Source organism: Psammomys obesus, unplaced genomic scaffold (genome assembly GCF_907164565.1).
Source record: "Psammomys obesus unplaced genomic scaffold, mPsaObe1.curated_primary_1811, whole genome shotgun sequence".
NCBI lineage: Eukaryota > Metazoa > Chordata > Mammalia > Rodentia > Muridae > Psammomys > Psammomys obesus.
Window position 1 is genome coordinate 2162071 of NW_026596147.1, and position 22518 is coordinate 2184588.

At 34.1% G+C, this 22518-nt stretch overlaps 1 protein-coding gene across 6 annotated transcripts in view; it reads left to right on the plus strand.

Annotated features, from left to right (window-relative positions):
• The window catches only part of Pcm1 (pericentriolar material 1), an 82555-nt gene that overhangs the window by 52529 nt on the left and 7508 nt on the right, over positions 1-22518 (plus strand). For 3 of the 6 annotated variants that reach the window (XM_055593526.1, XM_055593527.1, XM_055593529.1), the window contains 11 exons: positions 2785-2949; positions 9043-9215; positions 9545-9676; positions 11596-11716; positions 12246-12404; positions 12813-12949; positions 15185-15319; positions 18980-19177; positions 20536-20598; positions 20854-20989; positions 21420-21580. In XM_055593526.1, the coding sequence (XP_055449501.1) occupies positions 2785-2949; positions 9043-9215; positions 9545-9676; positions 11596-11716; positions 12246-12404; positions 12813-12949; positions 15185-15319; positions 18980-19177; positions 20536-20598; positions 20854-20989; positions 21420-21580 (1580 nt within the window). Of the gene's footprint in view, positions 1-2784; positions 2950-9042; positions 9216-9544; positions 9677-11595; positions 11717-12245; positions 12405-12812; positions 12950-15172; positions 15320-18979; positions 19178-20535; positions 20599-20853; positions 20990-21419; positions 21581-22518 lie in introns of those variants that run through there. The other 3 variants (XM_055593528.1, XM_055593530.1, XM_055593531.1) reach the window with 2 other exon arrangements.

Consider the following 22518-nt stretch of genomic DNA (forward strand, 5'->3'; position numbering starts at 1 on the left):
TTGTTTTCTTATTGCTAGTCAGAATATGGCTTGACCAGAGAAAAGTGGACCCATCAAAGCGACCCAGCATTTGTTTTTAGCCTTAGGGTAGTTAAAATTCATAACTGGGCTATTGGGTATAACAGTGCATATAAAAGAAAATTAACCACCAGAAAGGGTTCATAGAAGCACACTAACACAGCAAGGAAAATCTAGCAAAAGAATCTTTTGAAGGAAATATACAGTTGAACAAAATAATAAGGGCATGTAAGCAGGTTGAATTATAATATGTAAATGTTTTAAAATAGAAAAAACGGTTTTGTTAATATTGTTTTTTTAAGGAGAGTAGATAGATACCAGTTAGCTCCCAAATGACCAGTTTTGAAAATCAAAGAATTCTGTCATCATATAGACCAAAAAGTAGGTGGTAAAAGCAATTAGAAGGGCTTATTTTAGAGCCTTAAGAGAAGTTTTTGGGAGTTCTAAAGTGCTGTGAGTTGTAAAGCAAAAGCAAGAAACAATATTTAAATATATACTAAAGATCATAAAGGATTTGAATTTAGTACAGGCAACTTTTGTCCACCCAGGAAGGAATGGGGAAGACTGCGTGTACAGGGTGATCAAATTCCTGAATATCAAAGCTAAAAAACAAATAAAAATAAAAAACTATATTGCCAGAGAAAAGAAAAAGTTATATTAAAAAAACAAAAACTAACTGGCATCAAGCATTTTCACATTGTATAGAAGAAAGGTGAACATATAATCCCAATATACTATAGACGCCTAATCCTATAATCCTAGCATTTGGGACACCAAAGAGGACTTAACTTCATTTAAAGCCATCCATATCCATGTCCAGTGTATTAAAAGAAAGCAAGCAAGCAAAGAAAAGAGGTGTAGAAGTTATAGTGGGCTAGAACTGTAATTTAAGAATCTGTAATTAGCTAAGAGACCTGACTTAGCCTGTCTGAAGCAAACTTGGAAACCACATATGACTCATAATATAGTTACCTTTGTATAAGGAAAGATAAGATGGTACACTAGCTGGTCATGGTCGAATACACCTGCAACCCCAAATTTATGGAGTATGAGGCAGGAAGATTGCTGTAAATCTGATGACCATTTGAGCTACAAAATACTAGGCCAGAACCTGTTACAACGAACCAAAAGATAGAGAGAAGAGAAGACAAGCACATATATGTTTGCTTGCTTGCTTGCTTGTTTGTTTGTTTGAGACAAGGTTTTGCTGTATTTTTGGAACTCATTTTGTAGACCAGGCTGGCTTCCAACTCAGAGATCTGCCTGACTGCTTCCCAAGTGCTGGGATTAAAGGTGTGCACCACCACTGTTCCTCTGTGAGGTATACTCAAACACATATATGCAAACCAATCCCATTTTGTATTCAAAGGTAAAGAGGCTGAAGCAGGAGGGTTGCTACAAGTTATAGGACAGGTGGAACTCTTAGAGCAAGACCATGTATTAAAAGAAAATTCAATATTTGCAACTGGTAATGTATCAAAATGCTATTAGACAATTGACTGTACAATCAGAAATATTTTCATGATGTGTTACCAGAAAGTGTATATAAAAGGAAAAAGGCATATTCATAGTGGTAGGTTAGATTTGAAGACATTCTAATGAAACTAAAATAGATTGAGCAAAACAAAATAAAAAACAGTTAAGGACAGTAAAACTGCTAGCCAGTGCTAATCATACAGTAGAATGCAAACACTTTATACTCGTTTTTGTCAAATTGGGAAAAAGAAAGAGGGACCTTCTCTATTAGCTTTGTTTAGAAATTTAGGACTAAAAGTAATTGAAATAACTATTCATAAGGAGAGATATTTGTTTCTACTAGTATTTTTTTTGGTATTTTAGACAGTCCCCAAGCTGGAAAATCACTAATGTTAATAAGATAAACTGTTGAAGTGGTTGGTAACTGAATAAATGGGCAAACACTTTTCTTTGCTATTAAGAAAAACAGGTATTTTAAAAGCTATATATTTTTGGATAATACAAAAAGATTAAGTATAAAAGCATAGCTACTTCTGAGATGAAATTGTATAAAATTAAATATAAGCCTTCCCCAAATTAAGCACATTTAATTTTATTCTGTTGATTTCCTTGGGTTTTTGAAACTGACAAAAAATGGCTCTCAGCATATATGGAAGAATAAATATCTAAGAGTAGCCAAGAAAAGAAGCTAAGTAGGACTTGCTTACCAAATAATAAAATATATTGTATGACTTCTGTGGCCAAAAGAGTAAAAATGACTTAGGAATAAAAACTAAAACAATGTAAATAAAACAATGAAATATGAGGGTTAAAAATTGAACAATATTAGTGGGAAGAGGATAGAATTAACAATATCCATATAGAATAAAAGAAATTGAGTTGTATCATATATCAAAGTGAATATGAAGTTTAAAAACCTTAGGAAGAAAATTTGGTAGTGTTTGTGGTTTTTGTCTTTTGTCTTTTTTTAGTTTGTAACATTGAAAATGTGTTAACTTGGAATCTGGTAGAGAATTCAGATCTGAAGAGATTTGCCTTATACTGTGCTTTTAGTTGAGGTGATACGATGAATATCAGAAGATAAATGACCTATTAAAATTAATTATTGTTACTCTATCCTTCTGAAGGTTATTTCAGCAGTATTCAAAGACATTATTTTGTATTCCGTTTATGCCAGGCCATTATAGCACTCTAAGCTTAGCTACTTGTACTATTTTACTATGGAAATCAGTTTCCCTTTCAGTTTAAGTTAGTTGCAACTGATAACAGCTGTCACTATTTTTACCCGAGGGTATGAAAGTGCCAGTGTGTCTAGCACATGTGAACCTTGCAAAAGTAGGAACAGACATTCAGCCCAGACTGAAGAGCCTGTTCAAGCAAAATTATTCAGCAGAAAGAATCATGAACAGCTGGAAAAAATAATAAAATATAGTAGGTCTGCAGAAGTATCTTCAGGTATGTTCTTTTTTTGTTTATCTTAATCCAAGGAATTCATCTTAAATTTGAAAGCTACACTAAAGCACGTTTAATAATAAACTATCACAGATTTCTATCATGTGAATGATCTTAATCACAGAGAAATGTAAACTGGAAATAGTTTGTGTTGCTGTGATCTCTCTAATGTTTCTGACTCCTTAAAAATTCCTTTTAAACAAATAATTGATATTAATATGGAATTTCTAATTGAAATTCTGAAAATTCTTACCTAAATAGGATTTGATATGAAATCTCATTACTTTTCTTCCTAAAACATTCGTTGCATCGTGCTTGTGATAAAATGTATGTGCCTTAATATATGTAGCCATCGAGGAAGTGGTTCCTTCTTGCCTTTGTGTGTGCATTTCTTTCAATCCTCTGCCTTGAACTGTTTCTTTTGGTGATACTGAATTAGAGTATGTTATTTCTTAGCTCAGCAGTCAGCACTTGTTACCTTTTCCGTATCACACCATATTACATCCATCCTCCTTTACCTGTTTTTTAAGCCCTTTTCACTCTTAAATAAAATTTTAACTCTGGAATCTTGAAATTGTATTTGAATCTAAGGTTGGCTAGTTTCCCATTCTTCTTTCATTTCCACTGGTGCCGTTATAAATCTTTTCTATTATCTGAGTCACAGTATATAATATTAAATGATTTTAGATGTTTGTGTTTTCCTTTGGAGTCCTTTGATAGCAAATAACTACCTTTATATTTTTACACTAAATGTCAATATAATACACGATAGGTAGTATGCTCTTGGTAAGTGTTCATTGAATGAAGTCATGACTGTTGGTCACTATTTTAAGTAAGCACCAATATTTTAATGATATATAAAGAATAGGCAGTCTCAAAAAACATAGTTGGAAAATATAAATTCATAGTCTTGTTTGTCTACTTTGGTGAAAATTATATCTGCTTCATTATTTATAAAATTTTGATTTATAGAATTTTTATCTGTGTCACCTGAGCCTCATAATGCAACATTGTTTTATTTCCATTTTTCAATTGTGGAAGCATAGGGAAGGTAACTGTTTTATTCTAACACATTTAAAAGACTGGAATGTGAAATTGTACTTTTCTGTAAAATCTTACCTTACTAAGTAACTTAGTAACTGTTCTTTGAAATTGATCCTAAGGGAGCAGAAATGAGGAAAATTAGAGGGTTTAATGTTAGCTGAAAAGTATAATATATATATGAATAAAAATGTAAAGGAAACAAGGATAGAAGAAAATGCATCAGCATGTTTGCAGTGATTTTATGAATTATAAACTTGTGTTTTCTGAAATGCATGTAGTAAGTAGTTGTTAGTTTTGTAATCAGAATAGAAACTTCACATTTGTTTGTATTTTGAAATGGCTTTCTCAAGCTAGGAGTTAGTAGCAGCGAACTTTCAACTGTAAAGTACAGGGTTCTTTGGCAAAAATAATAATTATATTATCCTGGACCCAGCAAAATTTAAAATTTTTCATCTCCTTTTATTATTTTTATGCAACAGTGATATTGTCAAAGAGTTGGGTGGGCGTTGAGGAAGAGCACAAAATTGAATGGCTTAACAAAAGTTTACTATTACTATTTTCATTGAAATTTAGCATTCCAGACCTGATTGCTGTCATTTAAAAAAAAAACAAACATGCAGTCAGGCATGGTAGCATATGCTGTTAATCCAGTACTTGGAGGGCAGAGACAGGCACATCTGTGTGAATTGGAGGTCAGTCTGGTTTATATATTGAGTTGTCTATCAGAAGTACAAAGTAAAAACCTTGTATCAAAAATTTATTGAATTTTGGTGACTTAAATAGTTTGAGTGTATAAATGTGCTACTCATCAATATTCTAAAAAGCATGTTTTTCGTTTACTGTAACCCTAAGATTCTTTATATTATTGATGCTTGTTGTGACTTGGCCTATAACATGGTAATTAGAGTGCAATATTTATTGCTATTATTGGATTATGCTTTCCTCTTCTCCTTCGGGAATTATAGGAGTGTCAGAGTGTTTTTATACTCCCTACCCTCAAAAAACAAAAAAGACAGTACTTCACTATGGTTGTCATCATTAATTACAGACACTTTAGTTTATAGCAGAGTTTAATGAGAACACTTCCCATTTCTAATTAAAAAAATATATCTATGGATGTTTTGTTTGCATATATGTTTATATACCATATATTCCTGGTGCCCAAGGAAGCAAGAAGGGAGCATCTGATCCCCTGGGACTGTAGTTATGTGTGTGTATATATATATATATATATATATATATATATATATATATATTATATATATATATGTATATATATATGTATGTATATATATATATACAGTTATACACAAACTATATAACTGTATATTGTTTGTATATATATAAAACTATATATATAGTTATATAGTTTGTATATAGTTTATATATAGCTATAGTTATATATAGCTTTATGAACCACCATGTGAGTTTTGAGACTATGGGTCCTCTAGAAGGGCAAGGCAGGCAGTGCTTACTCATAACCATTGAGCCACCTCTCCTGCCCATCTAATGAGAATATTACCAAATATATAACTGTTCTTTGCGATAAACATGTCACTGTAGGTAAACTTACAAATTTTTTTTCTCATTCACTTATACACCCTGTCTTTACAGTACATACACATTTTATGTTCATCCTGTGTCTACCCTTTCCTACAGCACATTCTAGAATACTACATAAATCTAACAAGTTAAAAGATCTATATGTGATAAAGCACCAGGAGGTAACAATCTACTTAGTTCTGGTGTCCATGTTTGTTACTTTTCTTTATTGAACCTAAAATCCTTATATTCTGAGTTTTTTGTTTTGTGTTTTGTGTTTTGTCTTTATGAGTTTATAGAGCCCTACCTGTCCTGGAGCTGTTTATGTAGACCACGCTGGCCTTGAACCCACCTACCTGTTTCCTCTTCCTCAGTGCTGGTATTAAAGGTGTGTGCTACCACACCTGACTTGTTTTTGTTTTTTAATTTTGTATGTGAGTGTGGGTGCTTTGCCTGTGTATATCTGTGCAGCGGATGCCAGAATCTGGAGCTACAGACAGTCATTAGCTACCCTGTGGATGCTGGAAATTGAACCAGAGACATATAGAAAAGCAGCTGTTGAACCATTTTTCCAACCTTGAATTTCTTTTCTTTTTCAGATTTAGCTTAGTGCATATTTGTTACTGAACATATAAAGATAAAACTCATATTCTGAAGTCTTTGATTTATAATTTAGTTTGTAAAACTGGCTTCTTGTTTTGTTTACAAAAAACATAGCTGTAAAGGTGGTAGAAACTTTTTGTGATGTAGTGTTTGAAAAGTCATTTGTTTCATATATCTGAAATATTGAAAAGTATTACATTTTTTTAATAAATAGATACAGATGCTATTATGCTATGGCTATTTATTTTTCGCTACCAGTGAATATCTGAAAAAATAATAAACCATCAAACAAAACCAACTATGATTGGTATAGGCTATAATAAATAAAGATCATAGAATTTTAGAAACATTACAAAATGCTATTTTGGTTCCAAAATATATATTTATATTAGGTATAGTTTTATATTATTTAGAATTATAAAAGTACTGCAGCAGTACATGAGATTTTTTAATTTAACATATTGCATATGATTTGCAATTATAAAAACATTTATTTTAGCTCTTTTCTACAGCAATATATGAATGGAAAGTAAAGTACTATTTGAATCTTCAGGGTACTCTAAAGAAAGTAAAACAAAGGTGAGAGAGATGTCTGAGCTGTTAAAATGCTCAACTCACAATCAAAATGTTAAGACAGACAAGTACCCAGACCTGACAAAGCTGGATATACAGTAGTAGAATCAAGATTTGGCTAGCAAATATTAGGGAATGTTTTAGCATTAATTTTAGTTTAGGGATAAAGACTGACATGAAATTTAAATCTCTTCACTGCATAAAAGGAGAGATGAAGGTTGTAATTAATTTGGAATCAAGATTGTATTAGTCATATCAAATTCCTAAGCCACTTATGCACTACTTTCTTAGGGCTTTGAAACAAACATTTTAAAAATTAAACTATGATTAAGTTGCCATATGTAAATTGAAAGTATATGTAACAAATTTGTAACCCCTGATCTGGATTTTTTTCCTTTGCCAGGGGTTGGAGGTTTGACTTTTATTCCTACTAGTTAATGTGATTTTTATTTTAATGTAGCGCATGTAGACATTTTGAAATTAGTAAGAGAACTTTTTTAAATATAGCACCTCTTAAGATGTGTGACTGTCTTAAGGAGAGATAGGATAGGTTGTATGTATTTTACTCTTTTTTAAATTTATTTTTGTTTATTTTATGTGCATTGGTGTTTTGCCTGCATGGGTGTATATGTGAAAGTGTCAGATCTTGGAATTAACAGACAGTTGTGAGTTGCCATTTGGCACCGGGATTTGAACCCACGTCCTCTGGAAGAGCCGTCAGTGACCTTAACTGCTGAGCTGTCTTTCCAGTCCTGTGTGTTTTATTCCTTTTTTATGTTTGTGGAAATTAACACCCAGGCATGTACTATAACTTAGCTAATTAGTACAAAGTTTCTTTTTTTCTTTTCTTTTTTTTTGGCTTGAAAATCTTTTATTGAGCATTATTTATTTATTTATTACAATTTATTCACTTTATATCCCAGCTGTAGCCCTTCCCTCATCCCCTCCCACCCCCACCCTTCCTCCTTTGTCTCACCCTATGCTCTTCCCCAGTTCATGGGTAGGGGAGGTCCTCTTTCCATCTGACTCTAGCCTATCAGGTCTCATCAAGACTGGCTGCATTGTCTTCCTCTGTGGCCTGGTAAGGTTGCTCCCCCATTAGGGGGAGGTGATCAGAGAGCCAGCCACTGAGTTCATGTCAGAGACAGTCCCAGTTCCCATTATTAGGGAACTCACTTGGATACTAGCTGCCATGGGCTGCATCTGTGCAGGGGTTCTAGGTTATCTCTGAGTATGTATCCTAATCTGCAAATATGATTACCTTTATGCTCTTTGCATGCTTTTAGACAACATATATTGAAACATTTAACATTCTTATCTCGTAGAATCATCCCTGGCTTCTGAAGAAGAAGAAAATAAAAAGCATTTAACTAGATACTTGCAGTTCTGCTCTTGTCCTAGAGAGAGTACAGAATTTGACATGTAGAAGAACCAATCGAGTGTGGGTTGCTTATGGTTTTGTTTCTGTGTCTAAAGAAAACACAAATTTCCTAATTTGTACCCTGAAAAAGTTTAGAGCTAAGCATAGTGTTTAAAGGTAGCATGTATGGGGCTCTGTGTTTGGGCTCCACACACCCATGCAAAGAGAGTATAACTTCAAAAGAGTGTTGTCAACAAGTTCCTAGGCCAGTACTTTAGCTAAATGATATATTGATGTGTGGAGAGTCTGATAGCTAAAGGTGGGGCACCTTCTACTCTGATTTGTACACTAAAGCAAATATTACACTGTAGTGGTATTGACCAGTTACGTCATGATTCTGCATTGTTAAGCCACAGCATTGTTTTTTCTCTCAACATCAATAAATGGATTTCCTTTTTGTTATGAAGTTCTTATTACCAAAATAAACCAAAATTATTTTACTTTAGCTTTTTGTATTCAAGTACTTATAGATTTTTAATGATTAGTCCCATGAAATACATATAATTTTCCAGGTTTGGTTTTTAATTTTGCTTTGGCTTAATTATCAGTCCAGTTCTTGGCTATATGGTCCAAGCTGCTGGCCTTTAACTTGTAGCCTTTTCTTATGTTCCTCACTTCTGGGATTATAGGCAGGCTCTCCCATACCTGGTCATTTTTTAAACTGAGAAATTAATATGATTAAGTGACATCAGATATTGCTATAATTGAAAAATTAATATGATTCTAAGTGGCATCAAATACTGCTATTCTTGAATTTAAATATTTTACTATATAGTATTTATCTTGATATTATAAGACTGTTTCTTTAAAAGCCCTGAAATAGAAACATGTCCTGTTAAAGTTTAGAAAATGATGCAGAGTAGTAGGAGTTATTACATATTTATTTATTTTCTTGATCTTTTTTTGTCTTTCAGAAACTGGAAGTGATTTTTCCATGTTTGAAGCTTTACGGGATACTATTTATTCTGAAGTGGCTACATTAATTTCTCAGAATGAGTCTCGTCCACATTTTCTTATTGAACTTTTCCATGAGCTGCAGCTGCTTAATACAGACTACTTGAGACAGAGAGCTTTATATGCATTGCAGGTATCTGTCTGTACCTCATAGGCTTCTACCGGCTTACTCCATTCTTACATGTGCTTGCTTTCTCAAGGGAAGCACATCCCCATTCTCTATATATTATGATTTTCTGGGTTTTGCAACATTTTATTTAAAACTTCTTTTATAGCTTCACTATGTTTTAGGTTATCTTTCCACACATTTTTTTGTGGTGTTTTTTTTTTAATATTCTTTGCTTGATATTTAATCTATGAAAAGTATTTTTCCTTCCATTTGCCTCTGCTTTTAAGTTATAACATAAATTTGGAATGAAGCATATATATGTTGTATAGAAATGACTTTATTTCATTATTTAGGATATCGTGTCCAGACATATTTCTGAAAGTGATGAAAAAGATGGAGAAAATGTAAAATCTGTGAATTCTGGCACTTGGGTAGCATCAAACTCAGAACTTACTCCAAGTGAGAGCCTTGCTACTACGGATGATGTAAGCCAATATAATAGGTTAAATGTGGACACACTTTCAATGTATAAGAAACAAAAGTTGAACTTATTGTCAGATTGTGGATATAGCTAATATAGTTGATATTGAGCTCTAAAAAATGATAAATTATGAAGCCTGCCAAATACCTATCTTTAATAGGTATTTAATATGTCTTTGTTATTCAGAACATTTAGTAGACGAAATAGAAGTCAAATCAGAGAACCTGTAAATATATAAGTGCAAAATAGATCAAGTATTTGTGTAAAAGAAAAACCTGGACAAGAGAAAATCAGCCAGGAAAAATGTAATTTAATATATTCTACTTAGAACAAATATCTGAATAAAGTAGAAAGAATATGGAAAACTGATAGGATACTTTTATATGCTAGATATTTGAGAATGACCTCTTACAGGTTCAGACATTGATTATGATTCTTGTATAACAAATACTTTGTTAAAAATAACTCAAGCAACTGAAGATCTCTGAGAAAGAATAGAATAAGGAACTAGCAGGTAACTGCCTATAGATTAAGAGTTGGAATAATGTTATTTTAACAGTAGAATGTTAACACAATGTTTTCTGAAGATGGTATTTCTCTAAATGAATATTTTGTCTATGTTTTAGACAAAAATAAATAAATAAATAAATATATATTTTTTTTTAGACAAAAAAAATCTGCTAAGAAACTATTGAGGATTTTCTCTTAAATTTTACTCTTAAACTCATGTTGAAGAAAGTTGTTATGTTTGTACACACATAGTGCATGTATGTGTGTTATAATGTGTGCATGAATATGTGTGTGTAGTATGTACTATATCTGTCTGTGCAACTGTGTATGGAGGCCGGAAGTTGATGTGGAGTGTCTTCCTTGATTGCTCATGACATAACGTTTTGAGATATCTCTCATTTAACATGGTGCTTGCTGATTACTGGATATTGTGATAACTTGGAAAAGACTCAGTCCCATAGTTTTCATTTTTATAATGTAAAATTTAAATTACGAAGTAAGTACTTGTTACAGTTAACTGAAAATGATATGTTCCTTTTCGCAGGAAATGAAAAATGACCTAACTATATTTATTTTTTTGGTGAAGAGGAAGGAATTACTAGATAATAGTAAAGGTTATTGGACAATTTAATTTTTATTTTTTATTTGATTTTTTTTTTTAAGATAGGGTCTCACTTTATAGCTCTTTATAACTTATGTAGATCAAGCTGGCCTTGAACTCAATGAGATTTGTCTGTGTCTGTCTCCTAAGTCCCGTGACTAAAGCTGCCATATCTAGCTTATGTTCTTTATTTTATTTTATTTTATTTTTTTTTGAGACTGGGTTTCTCTGTGTAGCTTTGGTTGTCCTTGGCTCTGTAGACCAGGCTAGCTCAGAGATGGCCTGCCTCTACCTCTCTCAGTGCTGGTATTAAAGGTGTGTGCCACCAGGCCCAGCTATAGCATTTATCTTTAGAGAAGCTGATTATGTAAGTGTATCCATTTGTCCAAACTCAGCAAATGAGACACTTAAAATGGGTACATTATTCTATGTTAATTGTGCCAGTAAAATACAATTTCATAAAATTATGAATGTTATGTTTTTTTCTTCACATATGACATTCAGTAAAAATCTAGAGATGAAGTGTCGAATGTAAAGTTAATTTAAAATGTTAACTATCAATATATAGTTTTTAATGAAAGTTGGCTTCCTTTTATTTAGCATAAAAGTTTTTCAAGATTACTTAATACTCTAATGTTTTTATAGCTCTTTAATAAATTCGGTTATATTGTGGACTTTGGGTAGAATACTCATGCATCTTTTTAGTGTCCCTTTTAGATATATAGTTTCATACAAATAACAGTTTCCCTCTTAGATCTTTAATATTTATGAAATTCTTAGGAGAATATTTAGTGGTTGTTTATTTAACTTAGGAAACTTTTGAGAAGAACTTTGAAAGAGAAACACATAAAATAAGTGAACAAAATGATGCTGACAATGTGAGTGTCATGTCGGTGTCTTCCAACTTTGAGCCTTTTGCAACAGATGATCTAGGTAAGTAGAGCTCTCTTAATCCTCAAGGCTTTAAGATGATATTTTGGCCAAGTTGATTGAGTAGGGAAATAATTAGGATGAACACATACACACCTATTATTCAAATTCATGACTCTTTTGTTGATTCTTTGACCTGAGGCAAATCATCTACTTTCTATAGCTATGCAAATGCCGACAAAATAGGGATTTTATCTAATTTGCTATGTTCTTGGGAAAAACATAGACCTTCAAATATAAATAATAAGGTTTTTTAATTGAACTTTTTTTTTTTTTTTTAAGGAGAAAGGCTATCTACTTAGCTATCCAGATGTATTTTCAACTAAAATGAAAAGTTAATAGTTTGAGGTAAAAACTCAAACTCTGTAGTAATGCCTTTACTTAAGTGATTTGCAGTCTGAGACAAGCTACTTAAGTCATACCATTTAAGGATTAAACAAATAATTTTCTTTATGTTCAGATTTTTATAATTTTGAGGATGTGGAAAGATTTGCTTTTATATATTCAAGAAGTGTTTCTGTTCCAAATTCAGGTAACACTGTGATTCACTTGGATCAAGCATTAGCTCGAATGAGAGAATATGAACGCATGAAGACTGAGACTGAAAGTAACTCAAATATGAGATGTACTTGCAGGGTTATTGAGGATGAGGATGGTGTTGCTGCCACTACCACAGCCACTACTTCCAAAGGTATGGTTTTAGCAACAGAAGTGATAATCAGAGTTGCAAATAAAAACTCTAAAGCTAGCTGGGCATAGCTATAATCCCAGAACTCAGGGGGCTGAAGTAGGAGGATTGTGAGTTTAAGCCAAGTTTTCACTACATTGCAAATTCAGGGCTAGTGTGACCTATATACTTGCCACCCTTTTTTTGAAAAAAAAAAAAAAAAAAAAAAAAAAAAAAAAAGTCCTTTTTAATATTAGTGCTTTTGTTAATGCTTTCTTTTACTATAAGGACTGCTAAAACTATGTAGTTTTTCCGTTGTATTATTTAACATAAACATTTTATAACATTCTATAAAATGTTATATAAATGTGTTATATCTATGTGCATAATGTCATTGGCTTTTGTTGATATATCATTTTTCTTAAAAAATAGAAACTCCCATGATTGAGAATCATAGTTCACCACAACCTGTAAGTGATGTTTCTGCCGTCCCCTGTCCTAGAATTGATACTCAGCAACTGGACCGCCAAATTAAAGCAATTATGAAAGAAGTCATTCCTTTCTTGAAGGTAAACAATTTTATAAAGTAAACCAGCTTATATAATTACTAACAATGACCATATGAGGCTTACTTGTAAATAGTGCTGTTAAAATGAACAGAGGGGAAAAATGTGTCAATAGAATATGGCTGCATGTGGTTGTCAATTTTAGTATTCAGGAGGCATAGACAGGCAGATCTCTGAGTTTGAGGCCAATCTGGTATAAAGGAGTGAGTTCTAGGCCAGTTGGAGAGGTGAATTTCTTTCTGAAAATGCACCCTATGTTTTCATCAAAAATAAGAATTTTAAAATTCCACTCAGCTTTTCATCTAAAGAAAGACTTTTAAATAATTGGAAATGAAAACATAGTTTGCATTATAGCCAGGTGTGAAAAACTATAAAATGTGTTGCCATCAAGCTCATTTTTTTTCCTGTTACTTTTTTTTTTAGTTTTTTTTTTTTTTATTCAATATATTCTCATCATTGTTTCTCTTCCCACATCTCCTCCTAGATCTGCCCTGCCTCCACACCTCTCCACTCCATGCCTTTGTTTCTCTCTCTTTGGAAAACAGACAAACAAACTAGAATAGAACAAAACAAACAGAAAAAGCAATAAAGAAAAATCCCAAGAGGTTTACACACACACACACACACACACACACACACACACACACACACATACACACACACACATACACACACACACGTTGGGGGATGGGTTGTGGTGGGAGAGAAAACATAAAAATGAGAAACTAGAGTATATAAACAAAATACCAGTAAGGTTTAAAAAAATGCATTATAGACGTGTGTTAGACATACTTAATTTATAATGTCATATAACTCAGATGTGTCTATTTTTTGTAAAGATCTGTCTTTGCTCAGAGTAGGATATTGATGTCACTCACTGTTGTTTTGGGTGTAGTCTGCATCTGTACATCTAGCAGTGTTTTGTTAGTAGGGTTCACCTGTGTTTGGAGAGATAGCTCAGTGGTTAAGTGTACCCATATGTTGTTTCACAAGTACAATTCCAGGGGATGTGATGCTGTCTGTCTTCTGGCCTCAGAGACTAGCAACAAATGTGGTACACATCCATACCCTCAGACCCCCCATTCATACTCTTGGTATCATTTAGTTTGGCCACCTCTTTGTTAGTGTTACCTGGAGAAAGGGTAACAGAACCTGAATTAAATAGAAAAAAAAGAATGAGAACCTTGAGATAACTTGTTAAAGATCTGCTCTAAACTGACCTGGAGATGCTGACCAGGCTCATATTTATTTCATAAGTCACGTATAATTTTGGGTTTTTTGAGACAGTTTTGGTATATAACCCAGGTTGTCCTAAAACTTTTAACAATCCTCCTGGCTCACCCTCCAAAGTACCAGAATCACAGGCATGCCACCACACTTGTTTTCACAAAGTTTTTATGGTACACTTAAAAAGCGACTTGCCTAGTGCCATTTGAAAAAAAATTTAGGAAGATATTTCATAATATCTAGAGATATTTTTAGTTGTTCGTTTGGGTGCAAATGTTGCTGGTAAGAGTTACTAGCAGCTGTTGGGAAGACAGCACACCATGGCAACTCATAAGAAAAAAACATTTATTTAGTTGAAGGCTTGCTTACAGTTTCATAAAGATAGTCCATTATTATGACAGGGAACACGATGGTAGGCATGGAAGAAATGGCAGTCATGTTGTTGGAGTAGTTGAGAGACCTGATTCATAGGCAGAGAGAGATTGGGCCTGGCATGGGCTTTTGAAAACTCAGAGCCCCATCCACAGAAACACTCTTCCTCCACCAAGGCTATGCTTCCTAAACCTTCGAATCCTATCAAAGAGTTCTACTCCCTGCTGACGAAACATTCAACTCTGAGTCCTGGGGGCCATTCCTCTTCAAACCACCACAGGTACAATAGAGAGGAAATTGGGCAGAAAATGGGTAAGATTTTTAAAGTAGTTGAAATTAACTAAACTACAAACAGGAAGATAAACAAATTGAAGAGTCACCATACATAATTCTAAGTACAGAAAGGAGTGATGAAAAGTATTAAAACAGGAAATTTATTTTATTGGTCATTTTCCTGGTGTGTGGGTTAAAATCACAAACCTTTCAGTGTGTATACTATAGATATTGGCCACTCTTACGAATGACTGAATCTTTCAAATCTCTATCAGAAAAATGAAAAATTAATTTCAAATTATGTAGATTAATTTTTTTTAAAATAATAGCTAAGTTTATATCCTAACCTACTAGGATTTTTCTTAGGAGCACATGGATGAGGTGTGTTCTTCTCAACTTCTCACTTCAGTAAGACGTATGGTTTTGACGCTTACCCAACAAAATGATGAGAGCAAGGAATTTGTGAAGTTCTTTCATAAACAACTAGGAAGTATATTACAGGTAAGAGGTTTATGTGTTTTTGTGTGTATGTGTTACCTATATACCATTTGGTTAGGGCTCTGTTACCACTTTCTGATATTATAGAACTTAATTTAAAAATCTATCCTAATAGTTTGGATGGCATTTTGATATATCTCTTTACGGGCTGGAGAGATGTAGGTCCTGAGTTCAATTCACAGCAACCACATGGTGGCTCACAGCCCTCTTCTGGCATGTAGGTGCACATACAGATAGAGTAGTAATATACATAAAATAAATAAATAAAATCTTAATAAAATTATAACAGGACTTTTTGTGTTTTCATTTAACATGGCCATCTCTAAGGCCTATCTCACTTTAAGTAAAGTGGTTTGAAGGTTTAAATTTTATTGGTTTGAAGGGGCTGAAGAGATGGTTCAGCTATTAAGAGCGCAGGCTGCTATGAGGTCCCTCACGTACCATCTTATGTTGATCCAAGAACTCTGTTCTTACATCTTTTGGGGCTTGAAAGGGGAAATCTTTAGGGAAGTGGATGGTCAGGCAAAAAACCAATATCTTGTTAAGGACAGTCATTAGTCATCACCCACAGGGCCCACAGGATACGGAGCAAAAGATCTCTCTGTAAGTTAGTCAAGTTCCTTCTGGATCCCTTTCAGCACCATGCTCCTGCTGGTCAGGCCTTATTGGTCTCGTGGAGCTGCCTCTCAAACTGACTTTTAAATGTAGTACTATCACTTTGCCTGTTGGCTAATTTAAAATCTGGATTAGGTGCTAATTTTCTTCACTATAATTTTCAATTTTGTTAGTATTAAGACAAAAGCATAAATTTAGTAATAATCTCAAAGTTGTTCTGTCTTTTGTCATAAAATAGAAAGATTATAAATACAGAATTCTTTTTTTTTTTTTTTTAGAATCTTTAGTAAATATCTAAAGTAGTAAAAATACTTAGGTTAAATAACTTATAGGTATGGAATTTCTATAATTTAGCTAGCTAGCTTATTCCAAGAGAAATAAATAGCTATGTTTAAATATGGTTAAAAGAGAAATTAAGCATAACTCATATTTTTAATCAATGTTTGTTCAACCCTTCTAAGAAAATTTGACTACTTTTCTTTTATTTCCTTCCTGATTTTTTTTCCACAGGGTTGAATTTTTGAAGAACAAAATCTAAACAAATTATATATTACCTAGAATCTTTTCTTTCTTCTCCCTTCTCTTTTTGCTCCCTCCAACTCTACTTTATTTTGTGAGCTTCTAACTTTAAAGTATTTACTTCCTCTCTTTCCTTCTGAGAGCTGTTCAGAAATTTTGTGCTTCGAGTCTTTTAGCATACATGCTCTTTTTGTTGTTTGTTTCTAGACAGGGTTTCTCTGTATAGCTCTTACTGTCCTGAAACTAGTTCAGCTCCACCTGCCTTTGCCTCCTGTGGTTGTGTAGGTAGTGTTTTTGTGTCATTTTCTTTCTTTTTTTCATTTAATTATTTTTATTTTTATTAATTACAGTTTATTTACTTTGTATCCCAGGGGTAGCACCCTTCCTCCTCCCCTCTCAACCCCACCCTCTCTTTTCCCTACCCGTGTCCCTCTTCCAGTCCACTGAAAAGGGAGATCCTCCTCCCCTTCCCTCTGACTCTAGTCTATCAGGTCTCATCAGGAGTGGCTGCATTGTCTTCTTCTATGGCCTGGTAAGGCTGCTCCCCCCTCAGGGGGAGGTGATCAAAGAGCAGGCCAGTCAGTTCATGTCAGAGACAGTCCCTGTTCCCATTACTATGGAACCCACTTCGATACTGAACTGCCATTGGCTACCTCTGTGCAGGGGTTCCAGGCCATCTCAATGAGTGGTCTTGGCTGGAGTATCAGTTTCAGAAAAGACCCCTGTGCCCAGAATTTTAGGATCTTTTGCTGTCCCTTGTGGAGCTCCTGTTCTCTCAAGGTCTTACTATCTCCACTTTCATAAGATTCCCTGTCCTCTGCCCAAAATTTGGCTATGAGTCTCAACATCTGCCTTTATACCCTGCAGGGTAGAGCCTTTCAGAGGCCCTCTGTGGTAGGCTGCTGTCCTGTTCCCTGTTTTCTCCCTCCTCCGATGTCCATCCTCTTTGCCTTTTTGAATGGGGATTAAGCATCTTAGCCAGAGTCCTCCTTCCTGATTAGCTTCCTTAGGTGTACAGATTTTATTTTGTTTATCTTATATGTCTAGTATCCACTTATGAGTGAGTATATACCCTGTGTGTCTTTCTGCTTCAGTGTCATTTTCTTTTAGAGGGGTGAGTAACGTCATAGTTACCTTTTCTATAAGTTCACCTAGCCCATATTTTTACAAGAAAGAAAAAGGGAAGTCCTTTATATAAACTAGCATATTTGTTCATTTGATGATGCTGAATTTCAACTTGAATAGAACCAATGCTTACTTGAAAACTTACTCTGAAGAAAATTTTAAATGAAAATGACTGGTTGGTTAATGTAAACTAAAAATAATTGGCACCATGTAGATGAGGAGGACTATTTATCTTCACAAAGTATTTAATGACATTACTGTAGTACATAGGTTGCCTTTAAATGTACTCTATATGAACTTTAGGGGGATTAGTAGTCTGTTTGGCTTGTTTGTGCCTAAGGGTTGTATTAATAACATACTGTATTTATAGATGACTGTATGTTTGATTCCTCTCCAGGTGTGTACTCTAAGTGGGGCTAGCAATATGCCGGCTTTGTTAATAAGAATATAGTAATCTGTCTTTATATAACCTATTAAAATTTTCTAGTGCTTTAAAAAATTAGGACAACACTGCTAGGCATGCTAATGTGGATATGGGCACCCCAGAAGGTCTCATCCATACACAAAGAACTAACACCAAGTGGATAGTCCTGAGACCATAAATACAAGTTATATTATACAGCTTGAGCAGGTTCTACATTTATGTACATACATATATATGTGTGTGTGTGTGTATATATATACATGTATTTATGCATATGTGTATATATGTACCTACATATGCATTTATGTATATATCTTATTTAGCATTTCTATTGCTGCAATGAAACACCATGACCCAAGCAAGTTGGGGAGAAAAGGGTTTATTTGGCTTATTTGGCTTACACTTCCATATTGCTCTCCATTATTGAAGGAAGTCAGGATGTGAACTCAAACAGGGCAGGAACTTGGAGGCAGGTACTGATGCGGAGGAGTGCTGCTTACTATCTTGTTTCACATGGCTTGCTTAGCCTGTTTTCTTACATAACTGAGGACCACCAGCCCAGAGATGGTACCACCCCTATTGGGCTGGGCCCTCCCCAATTGTTGATCATTAATTGAGAAAATGCTTGATAACTGGATCTCATAGAGGCATTTCTTCAAGTGAGGTTTCTTCCTCTCTGATGACTCCAGCTTGTGTACACCCCCGCCCCCCGTACATTATGTAACAATAATTAATGAAAAGAAAAGGTGAAAGAGAGCAAGGAGGGATATATGAGAGTGTTTGGAGGGAGGAAAAGGAAGAAAGAAAAATAATTATATTAAAATCTCCAGAAATAAATCTATGTAAACACATGTATAAAATATTAGGAATACTGATTTTCCCTAGGTAAGTATTATAATTTAACCCTTTAAATCACCTATGTTTTATCCAGAATTGTTGTTTACTATGATCCTAAAATTACTTGTTTTACCTTTAAATAGGATTCATTAGCAAAATTTGCAGGCAGAAAACTGAAAGACTGTGGAGAAGATCTTCTTGTGGAGATATCTGAAGTGCTGTTTAATGAATTGGCTTTCTTTAAGCTCATGCAAGATTTGGATAATAATAGTATAGCTGTTAAACAGAGATGTAAAAGGAAAATCGAAGCAGCTGGAGTGATACAGTCTTATGCAAAAGAGGTAACTGTTACTTTGCTTTTAAGAATAGCAAAAGTACACTAAGTAGAATGGTAATGTTACCTGGTGATACAGGTTGGGAATAGGGTATTTGCCTGCCATACATGTAGGTCCTGAACCAAGAAATGCCAAAGAAAGTGGTGTGTTAAAAAGAGTATAGGAAGTGAGGTCATAGGGATAGTAAAGACCAAGTTATGATGTTTGAGAAAACTTTATATGGTCATGTTATTCTAAACATTGTGGAAAAGTCTGAAATAGAATAACATAATTTCATATAAAGTTTAAAATAATGTTTTAGATAACATTAAGTGGGGACTATAGTAGAGTAGAAATAGAATTGGGAAGACCAGTTATAAGATTGCTGTGATTTTCCAGATGAGAAATTATAAGGGAGTTAGAGCTGTGGGTTAGAAGTTAAGAGTGCTTACTGATCTTGCAGAAGACCTGGGTTCAGTTCCCAGCACACACATGGCTCAAAACTACCTATAAGTCTAGTTCTAGGGGATCTTATATCCTCTTCTGGCCTCCGCAGGCACCAGGCATGTGGTATACATACATAAATGGAGGCAAAACTTTCATACAGTTGGGTAGAGTGATGCATGCCATTAATCCCAGCACTTGGGGAGTAGAGGTAGGAGGACCTCTGCAGGTTCAAGGCCAGCCTGGTTTACATAGTTCTAGAATGGACATGACTACATCGAGAGACCCTGTCTCAAAAAATTCCAAATAAACCTTTATACAAAATTTAAAAAATCTTTAAAAGAAAAAAAGTTAAGTTGGGCCAGGGAGATGGCTTAGTGGGCAGTAGACTTGGATTAAGGCTGAGAACCCATGTCAAAACACAGGGATAGTTGTGTGTATCTGTAACCAGTATGTTACAGTCTATCAGTATCTGTATGAGTGCTTCTATAGCAGGATAGGAAGTAGAGACAGGAGACTCCTCAGAGGCTCGACAGCCAACTTGTCTAAGTCTACAGCAGCAAACAACAAAAATTAGATCATCACAAGTTAGACAGGGACTAGTATGTGAGGCTTTCCTCTGATCTCCACAGGTGCACACAGTATACATGTGCCTTTTTTTTTTTTGGAAAGACATACATTAAGAGGATAATGAGGGGAATGTGATAAACTACATATGTGTAAAACTGAGAAATAATAAATTTTAAAAAGGAAATGATATGCCAAGGTCTTAGATTGGTGTGCATCAAAAATTATTTTCACAGTCGAATCAGTAACTTCAGTGATTTAGATGTGATTAATGACAGGTATCTGACTTACTGGTTTATTTATTGAGATTAGAAAAACTATTACAAATTACAAAAGTATTCTTGATGAATTCTTCTTAATTGATTTGCCATTAGGCCAAAAGGATTCTTGAAGGAGATCATGGCTCACCTGCTGGAGAAATTGATGATGAAGATAAAGTATGTGCTAATTTGTGTCTATAAATAATGCTTTTAGAACAAAACAATTTTTAAGCTTTTATTGTTTTTTTTTTTTACAATTAAAGTATGTAGTTAAATGTTCTTTCTTCTGACAAACCATGTTTTTTCATTTAAGACAAACTAGAATGTCATAAGTTATTATATTACACAGAGAGACTGTTATTGCTATGAAAGTTCTACCATGTATACCTTTTTAAGTACTCTGAGAAGTTAATTATTTATATTGCTTTACAGGACAAGGATGAGACTGAAATTGTTAAGCAGACTCAGGCTTCAGAGGTATATGATGCCAAAGTTCCCAAAAATGTAAGATCTGATGTTTCTGATCAAGAGGAAGATGAAGAAAGTGAAAGGTGTCCAGTGTCTATTAGTAAGTTTAAAGGCTTTGAGACAAATACATACATTTTCTATAGGTCATTTAGAATTTGTAGGAGTGCAGAGAATATTGTGTCAAACCCTGGGTTTGAATCCTAGTATCAATTTGACTGAATGATCACTGTGACCTGATTAAATTACCTTACCATTCCACACCACAGTTTCCAGAAAGTGCTGATTTGAATACTTCAGATATAGTATATAAAGTACCTGTGCCACTCAGTAATAGACGGTAACCATTACTAAGATTAATGGGTAGATGTGGTGATGTACGACAGTAGGAGACTGAGGTAGTAGGGTAATTTAAGTCCAGGAGTTAGTGCCAGCAACACAGTGAGACTCATCTACACACACATACACACACACACACACCATCCTGAAGATTAATTTGTGAGCTGACTAAAATTTGTGTGTAATCAACTTAGATCTATCTAAAGCAGAAAGTCAGGCTTTAACTAATTATGGAAGTGGAGAAGATGAGAATGAGGATGAAGAAATGGAAGACTTTGAAGAGAGTCCTGTGGATGTCCAGACTTCACTTCAGGCTAACACTGAAACTACAGAAGAAAATGAACACGACAGTCAGGTATTATGTTACAAACCAGTATGCCTTCCACCAGGCCTATTTTAATTGCTGAAAGCAAGAGCCTTCTGTTATTCATGTTATCTTCATGAATAAAAAGTGTTTATTAAAAAATATATTTAGATTTGAAACATTCCAGGCATGTGACACATGTCTTTAGTCCCAGCACTCTGGGAGCAGAAGTGGTTAGATAAGGCTAGGCAGACCCTGTCTCAAAAGCAAAAAAAAAAAAAAAACATTGAAGCACTGGTTTTATTTTTTATTCAGTAATCTTTAAAACACTTTATCTTTTTGGAACAAGTTACCAAACTATAAGATACTTTAAAGATCTGAATTTTTAATTAAAGTTTTCTCCTAGTCACAAATTAAAATACATGAAATCTTTTTTTTCCCTACTTTATGTGATCTAGCCCCAGAGGCTACACCTGCTACAGTTGCTGTTTACTTCAGCAGAAGAAAGTTTGTGAGTGAGCCTGTGTGTGCATGTGTGCATGCAGACGTGTGCGCGCACACATGCCTGGCTCCCTGTGTTTTGGTTAAATATGTTTCATTTTTAGACTTAGCCAAACTATGTAAATACTTCCAGCTGCTGAACCAAGTAAATATTGTTACTTGTAGTCCTTGTAAATCTTGTACTTGATAAGTAATTGTACTCAATTGTACAGTATATTTCAAATATTCTTTGAACATGTACATAACCTAGTATTCTATCCTACCCTGTAGTAGCTATCTACATAAGCCTCTCCACAGAAATTCGTACATGAACTAAATGATTTTTTCCTTCCCTTTTCCCCTTCTTAAGTATTATCCCTTTCTGCTACATTCTAAATTTGCCTATTCTTTAGACTTTGAGTAGTTACCAACCTAAGAATGCCTTTTCTTCCATTATCTTCATCAGGCCTCTGTTTTTGGAATCTAGTCCTTTGTCTTTTTCATTTGTG